The 14093-nt window shown below is 37.1% G+C and overlaps 1 protein-coding gene across 3 annotated transcripts in view; it reads left to right on the top strand.

Moving 5' to 3' along the window:
* Positions 1-2067: 2067 nt before the first annotated feature.
* The window catches only part of ano1a (anoctamin 1, calcium activated chloride channel a), a 75195-nt gene continuing 63169 nt past the window's right edge, over positions 2068-14093 (top strand). For 2 of the 3 annotated variants that reach the window (XM_056264078.1, XM_056264076.1), the window contains exon 1: positions 12969-13085. In XM_056264078.1, coding sequence (XP_056120053.1) covers positions 13028-13085 — 58 coding nt within the window. In that variant the 5' untranslated portion in view covers positions 12969-13027. Of the gene's footprint in view, positions 2178-12968; positions 13086-14093 lie in introns of those variants that run through there. The other variant, XM_056264079.1, reaches the window with a different exon arrangement.

The following is a 14093-nucleotide window of genomic DNA, read 5'->3' as shown; positions in this document are numbered from 1 at the left end:
GACATTTCAACTAGTGACAATTTAATTCTTGATATCAAAAATAAAGGTTTTTACTAGTAAGAATTGTATTTCTGATATGTGAAATGGGAATTTCAACTAGTAAGAAATCAATTCTTGATATCAAGAATTGATTTTGAATGGCAGCCTATGGTGACATTTCACTAGTGAAAATACAATTACAGATATCAAGAATTATAGTTTTTACTAGTTGCAATTCAATTGTTGATGTCAAGAATTAGCATTGTTACTAGTGAAAATGTAATTCCTGATATCAAAAATTGCCATTGTTACTAGTAGAAATATTATTCCTGATATAAATAATTATAATTTTAACTAGTGACAATTGAATTGTTGATATCAAGTATTCATATCCTGGAAATGAATAAAATTTAAAACGGCTTGCCATAACCGAACTCCCATTGAATCGTGACCCCAAAACCGAGGTGCGTACCAAACCGTGACTTCTGTGTACAACAACAGTCTTGCTGTGTGTAATGGGAACATTATTTCAACCATTATAGGTCCACATGGTCCATCTAATGACGCGCCCATCAAGCCCAAACCATCACTGATCCACCGTCGTGCTTCACTCTGGGAATCACCAGTCCCGCTGGTAAGCTTCTTTAGGGCTTCTACACACTGTAAGTCTCCCGGATGTGGGAAAGACAGTGAAGGTGGATTTATCAGAGCCGACGTTTGGCATTGGCAGCATGAGTGACCAAAGGTTTGACTATAGCAGCCTGACCACGAACACTGACCCGGTCGAGCTCCTGACGAACAGTTTTGATGGAAACGAGAGTCGAGGTGTGCATTTAACTCTGCAGTGAGTTGGCCAGCTGTGGTTTTATGTTTTTTGGATACAAACTGGGTTAGTAAGAACATCCCTTTCAGAGAGCTTCAGCTTCCTCTTGTGTCGACAGTTACTTCTGCTGGATGTGATTCGAGCTTCATAGCCAGTTTTACCCTGGTACCGGGGCTTTCGATACACCACAAAGACTTACAATCCTGGTCACAGATGAGCCAGCACCATCAATTTATATTCTTTTAAACTTTGATATGTCTCCCATTATGCTGTGTGGTTTCCAATATGCCATGTAAAGCTGTTCTATCGCAACCTGCACTGATGAAATGTGAAATCAGTGAAGATTGACCATCAGCCCATGCATATAGGAGTAAACCCCAACACCATATTGGCCAGTGTTTCCGTTTTTTTGTCTAACCCTGTATATGAACTGATGGTTTCATTCATAGATATCCATAATAAAGGCTTGATGTCTTATGGCTATCGTCATCACCGGCGGCCATCTTGTCACATCTTTCTGGCGGGCTCTGTGACACCTGATGTAAGATGAGTGATCAGCACGAACACAAATACTCTTACCTCGTTGAAATCTTGACGGATTAACAAACGGTTTGGTTTCTTACAAACGTTATTGACGTGGCTATAATTCTGGATGATTATTTATTTACACACTTATTATTCATAAGTATGCAGTGTCATAACTACATCTGACGTTTATAACAAACCAAACCGTTTGAAAATCGGTAGAAAATTGAGCAAGTCATGGTTATTTAAAAAGTACATCATTAAAACACAATGTTACGAGTGAGCGAGCTGACTGTGACAAGATGGCCGCCAGTGCGGACGTCGACCTCCGTTGGCCAGCAGCGTGGATGAGACATCTAGCCTTTATTATGGATATCTATGATTTCATTGATGTCAAACCTAGCATGAACATTGAAAAACTATAGAGGAAGGGGAAATGATGAGAGTTCGTGAACACTGTGCGCTTTTGTTGTATTTTCTTCTTTTGTGTTCCACAGTAAGTCATACAGGCTTGGAACGGCATGATAATCAATAAATAAAATATTAAACTCTTCAAGGAAACAACTTTGTGCGTTTCAGAGAACTGTAATGGTAAATGGTACCAGTTTAATGATCCTTTTGTGGTGGGACTTGGGAGGTACTTCCAGACCATAGAAAACGAGAATCTCCCATGGACTGAGACGGCCCACTCAGGCTGAGGGCTTCTTTAGCAGTCCAGCCTTCACTCATTCACACAGACACACTGCATCTTTCTGTACGCTACATTTTCAGCGAGTTGAGGAAGTTTTAAACAGAAGGGGAGGACACACTGACAGAGACAGACACATTGTTGGGACAATGCAACCAGCAGGTAAACATATATCTAAAACACTTTTTTTTAAAGATGATTAAACCCATTTATATGCATGTGTTTTGCATCAAATAATTATAAGTTGCATCTAAAAATGTATAAATGTCATTGCCTTGGAAACAAAACACTGCACTAACTGGCATGTATTTTTCACAAGGATCATAAGCAAGATATTTCACATTTTGTTAGGTTTAAACTACTAAGCAATGGACGTGCAGTAAATAAGGTACTTGTCAAACTAGTCTATATTTAATGTGAGGAACCTGTGGATACTCTGATAGGAACTTGAGGGTAATTGTCTTCATTGACTAAAAATGTCCTTGGATTTGGTTTGCAATGTAATTGCAAATATGACTCAGAACAAATGCTGTTATGATTTTATGCGTTAATCATCATTTTCATTATGTGCGCATGAATAACCAAGAAAAGTCACATTTGCCATTGTGAAACTCTGAGTTCTCAACAACACTCAATCTCAACAGTGACACCTGACGTTAGAAGAGGTGAGCCAATGTCAGATATGGTGGACAAGAAACTCTACAGTAGATGGATATGAATGAATAGTTCAATTATCAGTGTATAATTCAGTAACATATATAGTCAGCTAATGTCAACCTAAAAACTCACTCTTTGTGGTTTGGTATATACTAGGCTATATGTACAAATCATATATACCCATTTAATCAGTTCACTTTTATCTACTTGTACAAAAACAGGTTCTGGCTACTTTCTGTATTTTGCTTCTAACTTGCCTAACTACAAGTATAGGTTAACAATGGCCGGTTGCGTAAACTGCTTATACTTAAAAGTTAGTCATTTTCAAGACTGGTCTTAATTTTACAGTAAGTTACATAAAAAGTCTGATCGGTCTAATTTGAGACTTAAGTCACAGTCTTAACATAGTAAGTTTCTGCAACTGGCCCCATGCAGGTATACTTGTTGAACTAACAGTTACAGTATTATATTTCCGAGAAAAAGTCTAGCATCATCCGTTCGCAGAGAGACTTTGCTTGATATTTTGTTATCTAGTGCAATGACATGCTACAACAGAGGCCCCAGAAAGTCACACATGGATGTTTTAACTATATGGAACAGGCAGAAAGTGAGCCTGAAATAGAGAGTGTGTAGTACAGATAAGAGAGGAGACTACTGTTTTTGTTTTTTAGAGGTTACATTGTAAACTGATGTGTTAAAATCATCTCCTATAGTAGTTAAAAAGACATTCTGTTATGTCAAACTAACTCTTGTTTAGTTAGTCAGCTTCACACTGAGGGCAACAATTAGCATAAAATCTTGTCACACAAGAGGAAGCCATTTTTTTCCCACATGCACTGTCTGAAGTCATCTGAAACCAAGCCACAACACAATAGAGTATAGTGGCTAGCAAAGACCAGACACATAGAGGAATGTACACACTAAACCCCTTTGCTTTGCAGTAGGCAGATTAGGTGTATTGAATGACTCTTGAAGGTTAGGTTTGGTCTTTTGAAAGAAAAGGAAATCATATATTATTAAATGTCTCTGGCATAGCCTCATCAGAAAGCCAACACTGTATAACATACAGGAAAGCGTTATCTGTAACTGAATTGTAAATTGACTGCATTTATATTGCCTCACATTCACCCATTCACACACTCACTCATACACCGACGGCGGTGTCAGCCATGCAAGGCGCCATCCAGCTCGTCGGGAGCGGCTGGGGTTAGGTGTCTTGCTCATGGACACCTCGACACTTGGTCAGGTGGAACCAGGGATTGAACCACCAACCTTTCGGTTTGTAGGCTACATGAACCACTGATCCACTGCCGCCCCAAGATTTCTTTATTATGTTGCCTTGAGAAAGCCATATAAACATTATTATTATTATTATTAACTGAAGTGTGCAGTGCTTCAGTGTGCAATATTGCGTGACAATTATGGAAGAGTTAATGAAGGGAAACCCAGAGTATCAATGTAATGTGAAAAGCCTGAGGCGTTTTTGAACCTGTGGCTTGATTGCAATTAAAGGTGAACACCCATGCCAACTGTTAGACAATGGGGAGGATCTGGGGTCCGTGTAACGCTTCACAATTCAATTTTCAGACCATACAATGCAAATGCAAAAATGAAAAATTGAAACCAGACATTCATTTTTCATGTTTTTCCAGTTACATTATCAACGGATAGTTGCCTTTTTCTCCATTTTTTTTTCAATTTTACTTAAATTGTGACTTCAGAAACAAACATTTGAATAAATGAAATCTAACTGATTTTCTAATTTTCGTCTTTAATTTGCCCGTTGGGCGGTACCATTTGCACGGGGGTGTGGCCGTGGACTAACTTTACTATCATTTCATTGATGCAACTGCATATTTACACTGCATGCACGTTGAGGAGAAGTTTAAAAGACGGAACATATGGACGACATTTTTCACCCGAAGTGACAGTTTTTATTGATAATAACTGTAGGCCTACTGTTAACCCTTGCAGTAAAAAAAGGCCAAATTCTGACAATATCAAACCATTTTCCATTAAAAAGTGTTGCCAGTATTTTACTGTAAATAAAACTGGTAAGGTCTGCTGCGTTCACACCAAACGCCGTACTTGCGTCCACCAGACCCTCCGGAGGCGTTCCCAGTTTGGCGAGTTTCACCATTTGCTCGCTCCGGGAGCTGCGTGACGGAGCTTTCAGCGGTACTTCCGCCTGTCCCGCGCCCAGTTTGATGGCCTGTTGTCCCGCTTCGGAGCGAGGATCACCCTCACCCTCATCCACCTTATCTGTCATTTATTTTTGTTTTGATGATAAATGGAGCCAGCCTCCAAAACTGATTAACCTGTCCTGAGATTATTTTCTCTCACACAACACTGTCCAGACACGAATTATGTTCTTATGCACTATAGTATGTTGGTTGTCTTTACATTGGAATAATAATGTTTCATATATGGAATAAAAAGCATTACAAAATGAATATGTCTTATACCCGCAGCGGGTTATAGCCTTTAGCCTATAGGCCTACATCATCACAAATAGTTTTTTTTTTATTACACTATTTTGCTTTAAGATAATAATTTTACTTTCAACCTTTTTTTTTGGCATAGTTTACTGTAGGAAGTATTATTTCACATGACTTTAATTTTACTTTATTGACATTGTCATTTCCGGATACTTTTCAGTATTTCTATTCATAAAAAATAAACAAGGTTTGATTTGCAAATGGGCTTACTGCACTAATAATTATTATTATTTTAATGGTGTTAACTTTGCGTTTTTTTTCTTTCTTTTTTTTCTCTCCTTGTATAGACTGTCTTCGTGTTTTTGTATGATTTAATAGCTTTGCTACCATAGGTGGTGTTGCTATGCAGCTTTCCCTGTTTAATATACAGGTGGGGGATTTATTATTTAAAAAATAACGATAATCTAGTTAATTTTTTTAAAAGGGATTTAAAGGAATAACAATGGTATCTTGTAGTATGTCTAATTGTAGTTAAGTAATCTAAGCCTATTAAAACTATTTGCAAATTATTTAAGCAACACTGTTTTAATGGAAAATGGTTTGATATTGTCAGAATTTGGACTTTTTTTACAGCAAGGGTTAACAGTGCAGTTATTATCAATAAAAACTGTCACTTCGGGTGAAAAATTTCGTCCTGTGTTCCGTCTTTTAAACTTCTCCTCAACGTGCATGCAGTGTAAATAAAGCAGTTGCATCAATGAAATGATAGTAAAGTTAGTCCACGGCCACACCCCCGTGCAAATGGTACCGCCCAACGGGTGGTAATTAGACGAAAATTAGAAAATCAGTTAGATTTCATTTATTTAAATGTTTGTTTCTGAATTCACAATTTAGCACAAGTAAAATTGAAAAAAGGCAACTATACATTGATAATGTAACTGAAAAAACAAGAAAAATGTTCAATTTTTCATTTTTGCATTTGCATTGTATGGTCTGAAAATTGGATTGTGAAGCGATCAGCTGTGTGGTGTGTTCCATTTACCAATAAATGGAAAAGAAAATTGAACATAATGTGTCATGTAAATAGTGATTAAAGCAAACCACATACTCGCCTCAAGAAATGAACTTTAACAGTGTCCACATGTGAAGATCAACCAATATGGTACGATGTTACCTCCAGGCAACATAGTCTATTTATTTTTAATAAAATGAGACACCCATTTATTGGTCACACCTATCTGAGGTGAGAAGAACTCAAATACTAATCAGCAAAAGTGCAAAAAAATGTCACATGACCCACTGTTTCAGCACATGTGCACAGGTCACATCCCATGTGCTCCCTATTTTCCTCAGTGGAAAGTTTTTCACTAATTTGCATCCAGTTAATCACCCACAAAAAACTACGAGTCCCCTTCACTGGTAAGTGAAGAAGTTTTGTCAAAGAACTTTACATTGTATATCATCAAATGTTTTAGAGGACATAACAAAAAACTGTGTTGCCTCAAGGCAGCATTGTAATCGCATAAGGCCATACCAGGCATAGGTTGGAATACAAATATTATATTATATTATATTATATTATATTATATTATATTATATTATATTATATTATAGTTGTAAGGAAAAGAGTTAGAATTATCTAAATATATTTGCATTTTTGCATGATTTTGTAATGCACTTATAAGAATAGTAATTCACATACTATATCTGCACATGTTATGATTGCACATTTCATAGCTAAAAAATGTATAAAACACAACTGTTGATGAGGGTGAGGATGAAGTGTCATACTGTGATGAGGAAGATGTGGTCATAGTGACAGTGAATCCTGCAGGGAGAGAGTGAGGGCGAGCTTGTAGATGGAGATGAGGATAAATGAATGAATATGATAACTTGATGATAACTTGATGATATGATGGTTTGGTAATACTTGAGTTCCTATGTTGCCTGAGCGCAACAGCTGGATATGAAATGTTATTTTTTTATTAAATATGAAATTTGTAATACATTAAATAACTGGATTTGTTCAAGTGTCTGGTTAAGAAATGTATGTTTTCAATAAATATATTTCTTTTTTCTACGTGAAAATGTAAAATGTTTCAATTTGTCCATTGTGGTAGAATGTTGCCTTGAGGCAACAAACTTTTTAAAAATTAAATAAATTAAAAATTAATCAAAATGTTTATTGATATTGTTATAGTGTCCAATTTTAAGCATGCAGGAAAAACACCACACACAAAAAATCCTCATTGATATCATAGTGTGTATACCATAGAGGGTTCATAAATTAGGGGTAGAAGGAAGAAATTGTTTAAGAAAATTAGGGATTTCTATTCCTAAAGCATTGATAGATAGATAGATAGATAGATAGATAGATAGATAGATAGATAGATAGATAGATAGATAGATAGATAGATAGATAGATAGATAGATAGATAGATAGATAGATAGATAGATAGATAGATAGATAGATAGATAAGTGATAAGTAATAAACTTCTTGGCCATTTGGCCTTGACTCGATGTTCAAACAGTGTGCATGCATGTTCTGTGTGTGTTTGAGATTTCACTGTGTGTTAACTTCAGAGAAAACGTTTACCCATCAATTTAAACTGTAAATATAATTTGTAGTCCGTCCCTTACCTGCCCACATTCCTGACCAGGTTTTATAGTGAGGGGAACACCTACGTCATAACAGTGCCGTGCACGCGCTGTCCACACATCGCGCATTTACGTTGTGTTACGCCGATTTTGTACGAAAAGTATAGTTTGTTACTTTAATTGTTAAGACTTCGCTCTTGTGAGGCGGAAAGATATGTTCATGTTCTTGAGTGGTTAAGAGATAAAGTGCTTGAGCAGGTGAGCAGGAGTCAAGAGGTGAAGCGCAGGAGTGAGTTCCTCTCACAGCACAAGTAAGAGTTGACATTTTCATTCTTCTTCTCAAGCTCTAATGTTGCCGGTTCCCGCGTTTAATCAAAGGTGACTTTAAAACGTTAAGACATTAGGCTAGGCTACTCTCTTTCGGGAAATAGACTATAGCCTTTTTATTATTCGAGTGCCGATTCAGTGTTACAGCCGGTAAGTCTGTAAATTGTGTGTGTGTGTGTGTGTGCGCGCGCCCTCAGCTGATCTCTGTAAAGTTTGATTAGTAATTGTACGACAGTTGACATACAGGTGGTAACTGTCTTGAAATAATCTCAAAATGTTACCGCACATGGTAGTTATGTGAGAAACTTTTAACATTGCACTACCCGGTATATTCAATACGAATTGAAACGGACCAATCCTTGAAAAAAAATGGCCATGGGATCCGAAAAAATATCACTATAGTTCCTAGGAACATACGCTAATTAAAAAAAAATAATAAGAAAACACTGATTATTAACATTTGATTCATTTAACAAAATTGATTAATTATATAATTAATTATTAAATCGCAAATAACAAAAATGTAATTCAATACAATAATTTTTATCATGACAACTCTCGGAAGATTTTAGGTAGGCTAATGAATATGACAAAGTTAATGTATTTGGGTCTTGGTGGATTAGATGTGCTATGCTGCTGCTCTTGTTGATTATTGCTGCTGCTGCAGAGCTATGGAATGCCAAAGCTGACATAATAACAAATAAATAAATATACGAAGAAATGTAAAAAAAAAAAAAACATAAATAAATGCATATACAAAGAAATGTAAAAAACAAAGGAGTATTTTTATTTCCTTATATATGTACAATATTATAATTGTATGTATAATTAATAATATTTTTTATAATAATTATTTATTTTTTCATTTATTTATGCATTTTATTTCCACTTATTTATTTTACACATTTATTTATGTATATATGTATTTGTCTACATTTTATTTATTTCTACATTTCTTCCTCTGTATGCTAATGAGGGGGGCGTGTTTTACCTCTACGAACGCCGATCCAAGTGCGCTGGTGAGAATGTGAACGAGCTATAAGTTGTGATAAGGTGAGCGCGAACATTAGGCTTGGATCGGCGTTCGTAGATCGACTGGTAGAGACTGTTTTTCAAAGATGGCTTCTGCCTGTATACGCGAAGTTGACTGTATGTATAAAATATCTTCTTATTAAACTGTCTGGACACTGACAAAGTTCTCAATGCTTCGGTTTGAAGGTAGGGACCCTCATTATGCTACCGTGTTAGTGTGGGGCTATTTTGAGCCTTGTTAGTGGAATTAACAAGCGATTTTTATTTGTCATTACTCCATGCCCTATATACTAGCGTTATACTAGCTTTATAGGCTAAACTGTTTTTAGAGATAAAACTCTTTACATTCGATAATCATGAAAACAAATCTCAGATAACGGTTGACTAGGTAACAATGTGTAATTAGACCAAAGGTTCATTTTGCGCCGGAGTTCTCCTTTAACTGTATGTATATAGGGTTACCATCTTTATTACGGACATGGAACAAACTGTTTCAAATCCAAACATGGAACAAACTGTTTCAAAATATTGATCAATGTGTTTGAAATGCGACTAGTTTACATTCGCGTTTCCTAATTTTGCATGCATACCGTGACGATTCAAATGCTTGTAAATAACGCATATTTCATAGATGCTGCTCATAGATACTGATTAATCACAAGTAGGGCTGCACAATTAATAGCAATTTACATGTAATCGCACTTAAACCGATTTGGCTTATCGCGATTTTGAAATCGCAACGGCTGTGGTTATTTTTAATGCGCAGCTTTTCATTGATGTACGGCTCTGTAAACGCTGCTCCATCAGAAAGCACTGAGTTTGAGTCACTTATAACGACTGCATTTGTAAAAGCACCACGCGTCAAACATCTTTCCAAACATGAGAAGCATTTATGAACCTCTTGTCCAACAAAACACAACATGCTTTTACTCCAAACTCACTTCATAACGACAGTTTGAGCATCCTTCTGGGAGATGATGTGGCTTCTTACACGGAATAAGGCAGTCGTGTGTTTATTAGTCATGTTTAATCAATCAAAGCGTTTCAATAGGGATTAGGGATTTCCTGGAATGATGTGTGTTATCGTACTTCTGTGGCAGGGCATATTTAGCGTGTGTGTGAGACGCCCTATGGCGTTCAGATGGACTTACTTGATGTAATTGATACAATCTTTATTTGAAGTGACAAGTTACTTAACATAAAAGGGCCAGTACAACTTGAAATATATTATTATTAAAAAAAATTTATTTTCATTAACTTTGGTTGCACAACAAAGGAATTGGTTGCTTTTTCTACAGAAACCTGATCTATATTGCTGATGTCCAATTTTTTTATCAATCATTTATTGGTAAAGGGTGCTAGACCTTGTTGAGAGATTGATTTTTGATAAATTATCCACATGATTTTTGTCAAAGAGCCAGTTGTGGCTCGCAAGCCATAGGTTCCCGACAGCTAGACTGAGCGCTGAAACGTGGCTCTTAAAGGGATACTCCACTTTTTTTTGGAAATAGGCTCATTTTACAACTCCCCCAGAGTTAAACTGTTGAGTTTTACCGTTTTTGAATCCATTCAGCCGATCTCCGGTTCTGGCGGTACCACTTTTAGCATAGCTTAGCATACATCATTGAAGTGGACAAGACCATTAGCATTTCTCATTAAAAAATGACCAAAGTGTTTCGATATTTTTCCTATTTAAAACTTGACTCTTCTGTAGTTACATCGTGCACTAAGACCGACGGAAAATGTAAAGTTGCGATTTTCTAGGCTGATATGGCTAGGAACTATACTCTCATTCCTGTGTAATAATCAAGAAACTTTACTGCCGTACCATGAGTGCAGCAGGCGTAATGATATGACGCAGCGCCTGAAAATAGTCCCCAGCTCGGTAACTTCCAACGTGACCGGGACTAAGTGCCTGCGCCTGCTGCTCTCATGGTACGGCAGTAAAGTTTCTTGATTATTACGCAGGAATGAGAGTATAGTTCCTAGCCATATCAGCCTAGAAAATCGCAACTTTACATTTTCCGTCGGTCTTAGTCCACGATGTAACTACAGAAGAGTCAAGTTTTAAATAGGAAAAATATCGAAACACTTTGGTCATTTTTTAATGAGAAATGCTAATGGCCTTGTCCACTTCAATGATGTATGCTAAGCTATGCTAAAAGTGGTACCGCCAGAACCGGAGATCGGCTGGATGGATGGATTAAAAAACGGTAAAACTCAACAGTTTAACTCTGGGGGAGTTGTAAAATGAGCCTATTTCCAAAAAAAGTGGAGTATCCCTTTAAAGATCAAATAGCAACTTGTTTTGTTCCTGAATCAATCAGTGTTTTGGACAGATCAGTTCAATAAATGATTCAATGACTCACTCAGGACATATTTCGTTCTTGATGAATCATTGTCGGCTCTCTCATAAAGACAGTGGCTGAATCCGAAATCACCATGTTTACATGGCGCCGCTTTTTTATAATTGCCAGGTGCCGGTGTTTTGTATGCATTTGGCCAATCAACATACACTTAAGGCACTGCTAGTTCCTATAGTGCTGGTTTAGACCCTACTCTGAAGTATGAGCTTATTTAGTTCCCCCAAAAGGAGTTCCTAGAACTAAAATCGTTCCTAGTTATGCGGTGCGAACACGCCAAAAAGCGATACTTCCACCAATAATTCTAGAAAAGGTTCCTATATAGAACGTACTTTTTTAGCGGTCGTGGAGTAATGGGCTCTATGCACGGCGGTATTTCCGGTGAAGGTCTAAGGATGCTGGATTACTTCCGCCGATCGTAGAGTCCAATGCTATACCGAGAATTTATATTGGTTTTTATACTCTATTGCTATACTAAAGAAACGTTAGTCACAAAAACAGACAAAACAGACACCCCTCATTTTGTTTATGCTTCTGTGTTTATTAAATTAAATAAACATAACTATATATAAAATTACATCAAAACGTATTAAAGTTTCGTTTCAAAGATGAGAGGACAGTAAATTTTGAAGACTCTGCCATAATCCCGTTTTCCTTGGTTTTCCTCCGCTGTAAATCTCCACAACCGGAAACGCACGAGCATCCTTGCGTCAAACGCGGAAGTTATGCGTGCATATAGCCCATTACTTATTCAAAATAAGTAGAGTATGCGATTTCGAACACAGCCACCCAGTTGTTGCCACCTACTGGTGTGTCGATGTAACAACGGCGTGGTACAAATGTTAGTCTATAGTAGCTGGTCAGCACTCTTGAAACGTCTCTCGTCCAATCAGATTTACTCTACGACAGCCATTTTGAAATCATGTTTTTAAAAAACTGTAGGTAATCAACAATAATGGTTTGTATTTTGTAACATTACACCCTGAATGATGGCTAGTCCAAGGTACAAGCGACTGGTGCCATTGATAGATCCCAGGTTTTAGCCCTTAGCCTATATAAAACGGCTATATCATTCTAATTAGAATGTTTTGAACAAAACATTTATTTTATATTATTTTTGTAGTTTTACATTTTTGCAATTTCATGTATTTTTCTGCGTACAAAAGTTTTACCCTTAAAAACTGTCAAACACTCACATTTATTATAGCCGATATGCGTCCAGGTAAAACATAAAAAAGCTGTAGAGTGAGTTCAACACATAATTTACCAGAGCAGAATGAGCTAAGCCCGCATTCAACTGGTGTTGCTTCAGGAAATGCCCAAAAGCGCATCTGATAAGAGGAACGCGTGTGTGTGTAGTGATGTAGATGTGTGTGTGTGGTTGCTGCGTGAGATAAAACGCATTCGTACGGATCCAGTGCTCTGCTTGACACTTCATGTAAATACTCTAGAAACGATCGCGAAGGGAAGCCTCTCTCTCTCTCTCTCACACACACACACACACACACACACAAGCACAAGCGGGCGCCGCGTATACACGACACACAACTTCCACTATATTCACCTGGAAACTAGATACAACGCACATTTGCACCAATGAAGGGTGAAGATGATGCAAACACTGCGATGAAAGATGAGGAGGCTGATGGCTCGGGTGAGTTTCTCATGTTTTGTGTTCAGATTCCTGATCCGTGCGCGTTTATTATTATAATAAAGGATATTAAAGATAGGCAGATAATAAACCGCCGTAACTAACCAGAATCCAATCGTCAGACAACATTAATTTCTAACGCATGTTTATAATGTCCAGATTGCTTTGCAAGACAGTTTATATCCAGGTATGTTATAAAAAATGCATGTGAGCAATAAACTGTTGACTGATGTTATTAATTTTAAAATAATACTAATATTAAGTCAGATAAGCAGGCTTGTGTTATTACATGAGCATCAGTGTTCTGTGGGTTTAGTCACGCATTGCCTGCAGGCAGCGCGCGGGCACACACACACACACACACACACAGAGTGCATGAGGAAAATCCATCTCAGCATCATCTTCACCTGAGGAGAGAGAGAGAGATGCTGTCCTGAGGGGGCGGTGCATGTCAACCTGAGCTGGCAGAGGGGATTTTCCCATTTGGGGAAAAGGAAGGCATATCTTTTCAAAGAGAACTTTAAGGGAGAATATTAGTACGTTGCCTATATTGTAGCATGTAGGCATAAAACCTGTATACTATTTTCCATATTTCTCTGAAAACGAGTTCAGCAACAGAGAATCAAAGTGTGAATAGATTCATGATTAATTGGCCTTGAAATTTCACGAGACAATCAAATGAATCACTCATTTAACGGGTGTCATTCTGAAAAATGTTAATTTTTCTGACATCATAAAAGTGGATGTAATCAAGCTTTATTTATACACTGGCAAATGAGTATGGTCCTTTTAAACATAAAGAATATGAAACGTGATGATGATGGGTTGGGGTTATTCGTTTTCAGGTTAAGGTAGGACAATTTTTAAAACAGTTCGGATGAATTGTGATGATTAATAAGTATATTATTATGAGCAAGCAAACACAACGCACATATCATACATCAGTTACAGGCTACAGTAGCTCAAATATAGTATTGTTACACTTTTAAAAGAATCATTTTTTCTTACAGA

The sequence above is a fragment of the Rhinichthys klamathensis genome, unplaced genomic scaffold (genome assembly GCF_029890125.1).
Source record: "Rhinichthys klamathensis goyatoka isolate OS25496 unplaced genomic scaffold, OSU_Roscu_1.1 h1tg000215l_1, whole genome shotgun sequence".
Classification (NCBI taxonomy): Eukaryota; Metazoa; Chordata; class Actinopteri; order Cypriniformes; family Leuciscidae; genus Rhinichthys; species Rhinichthys klamathensis.
This window is presented reverse-complemented; position numbering and strand designations above follow the sequence as displayed.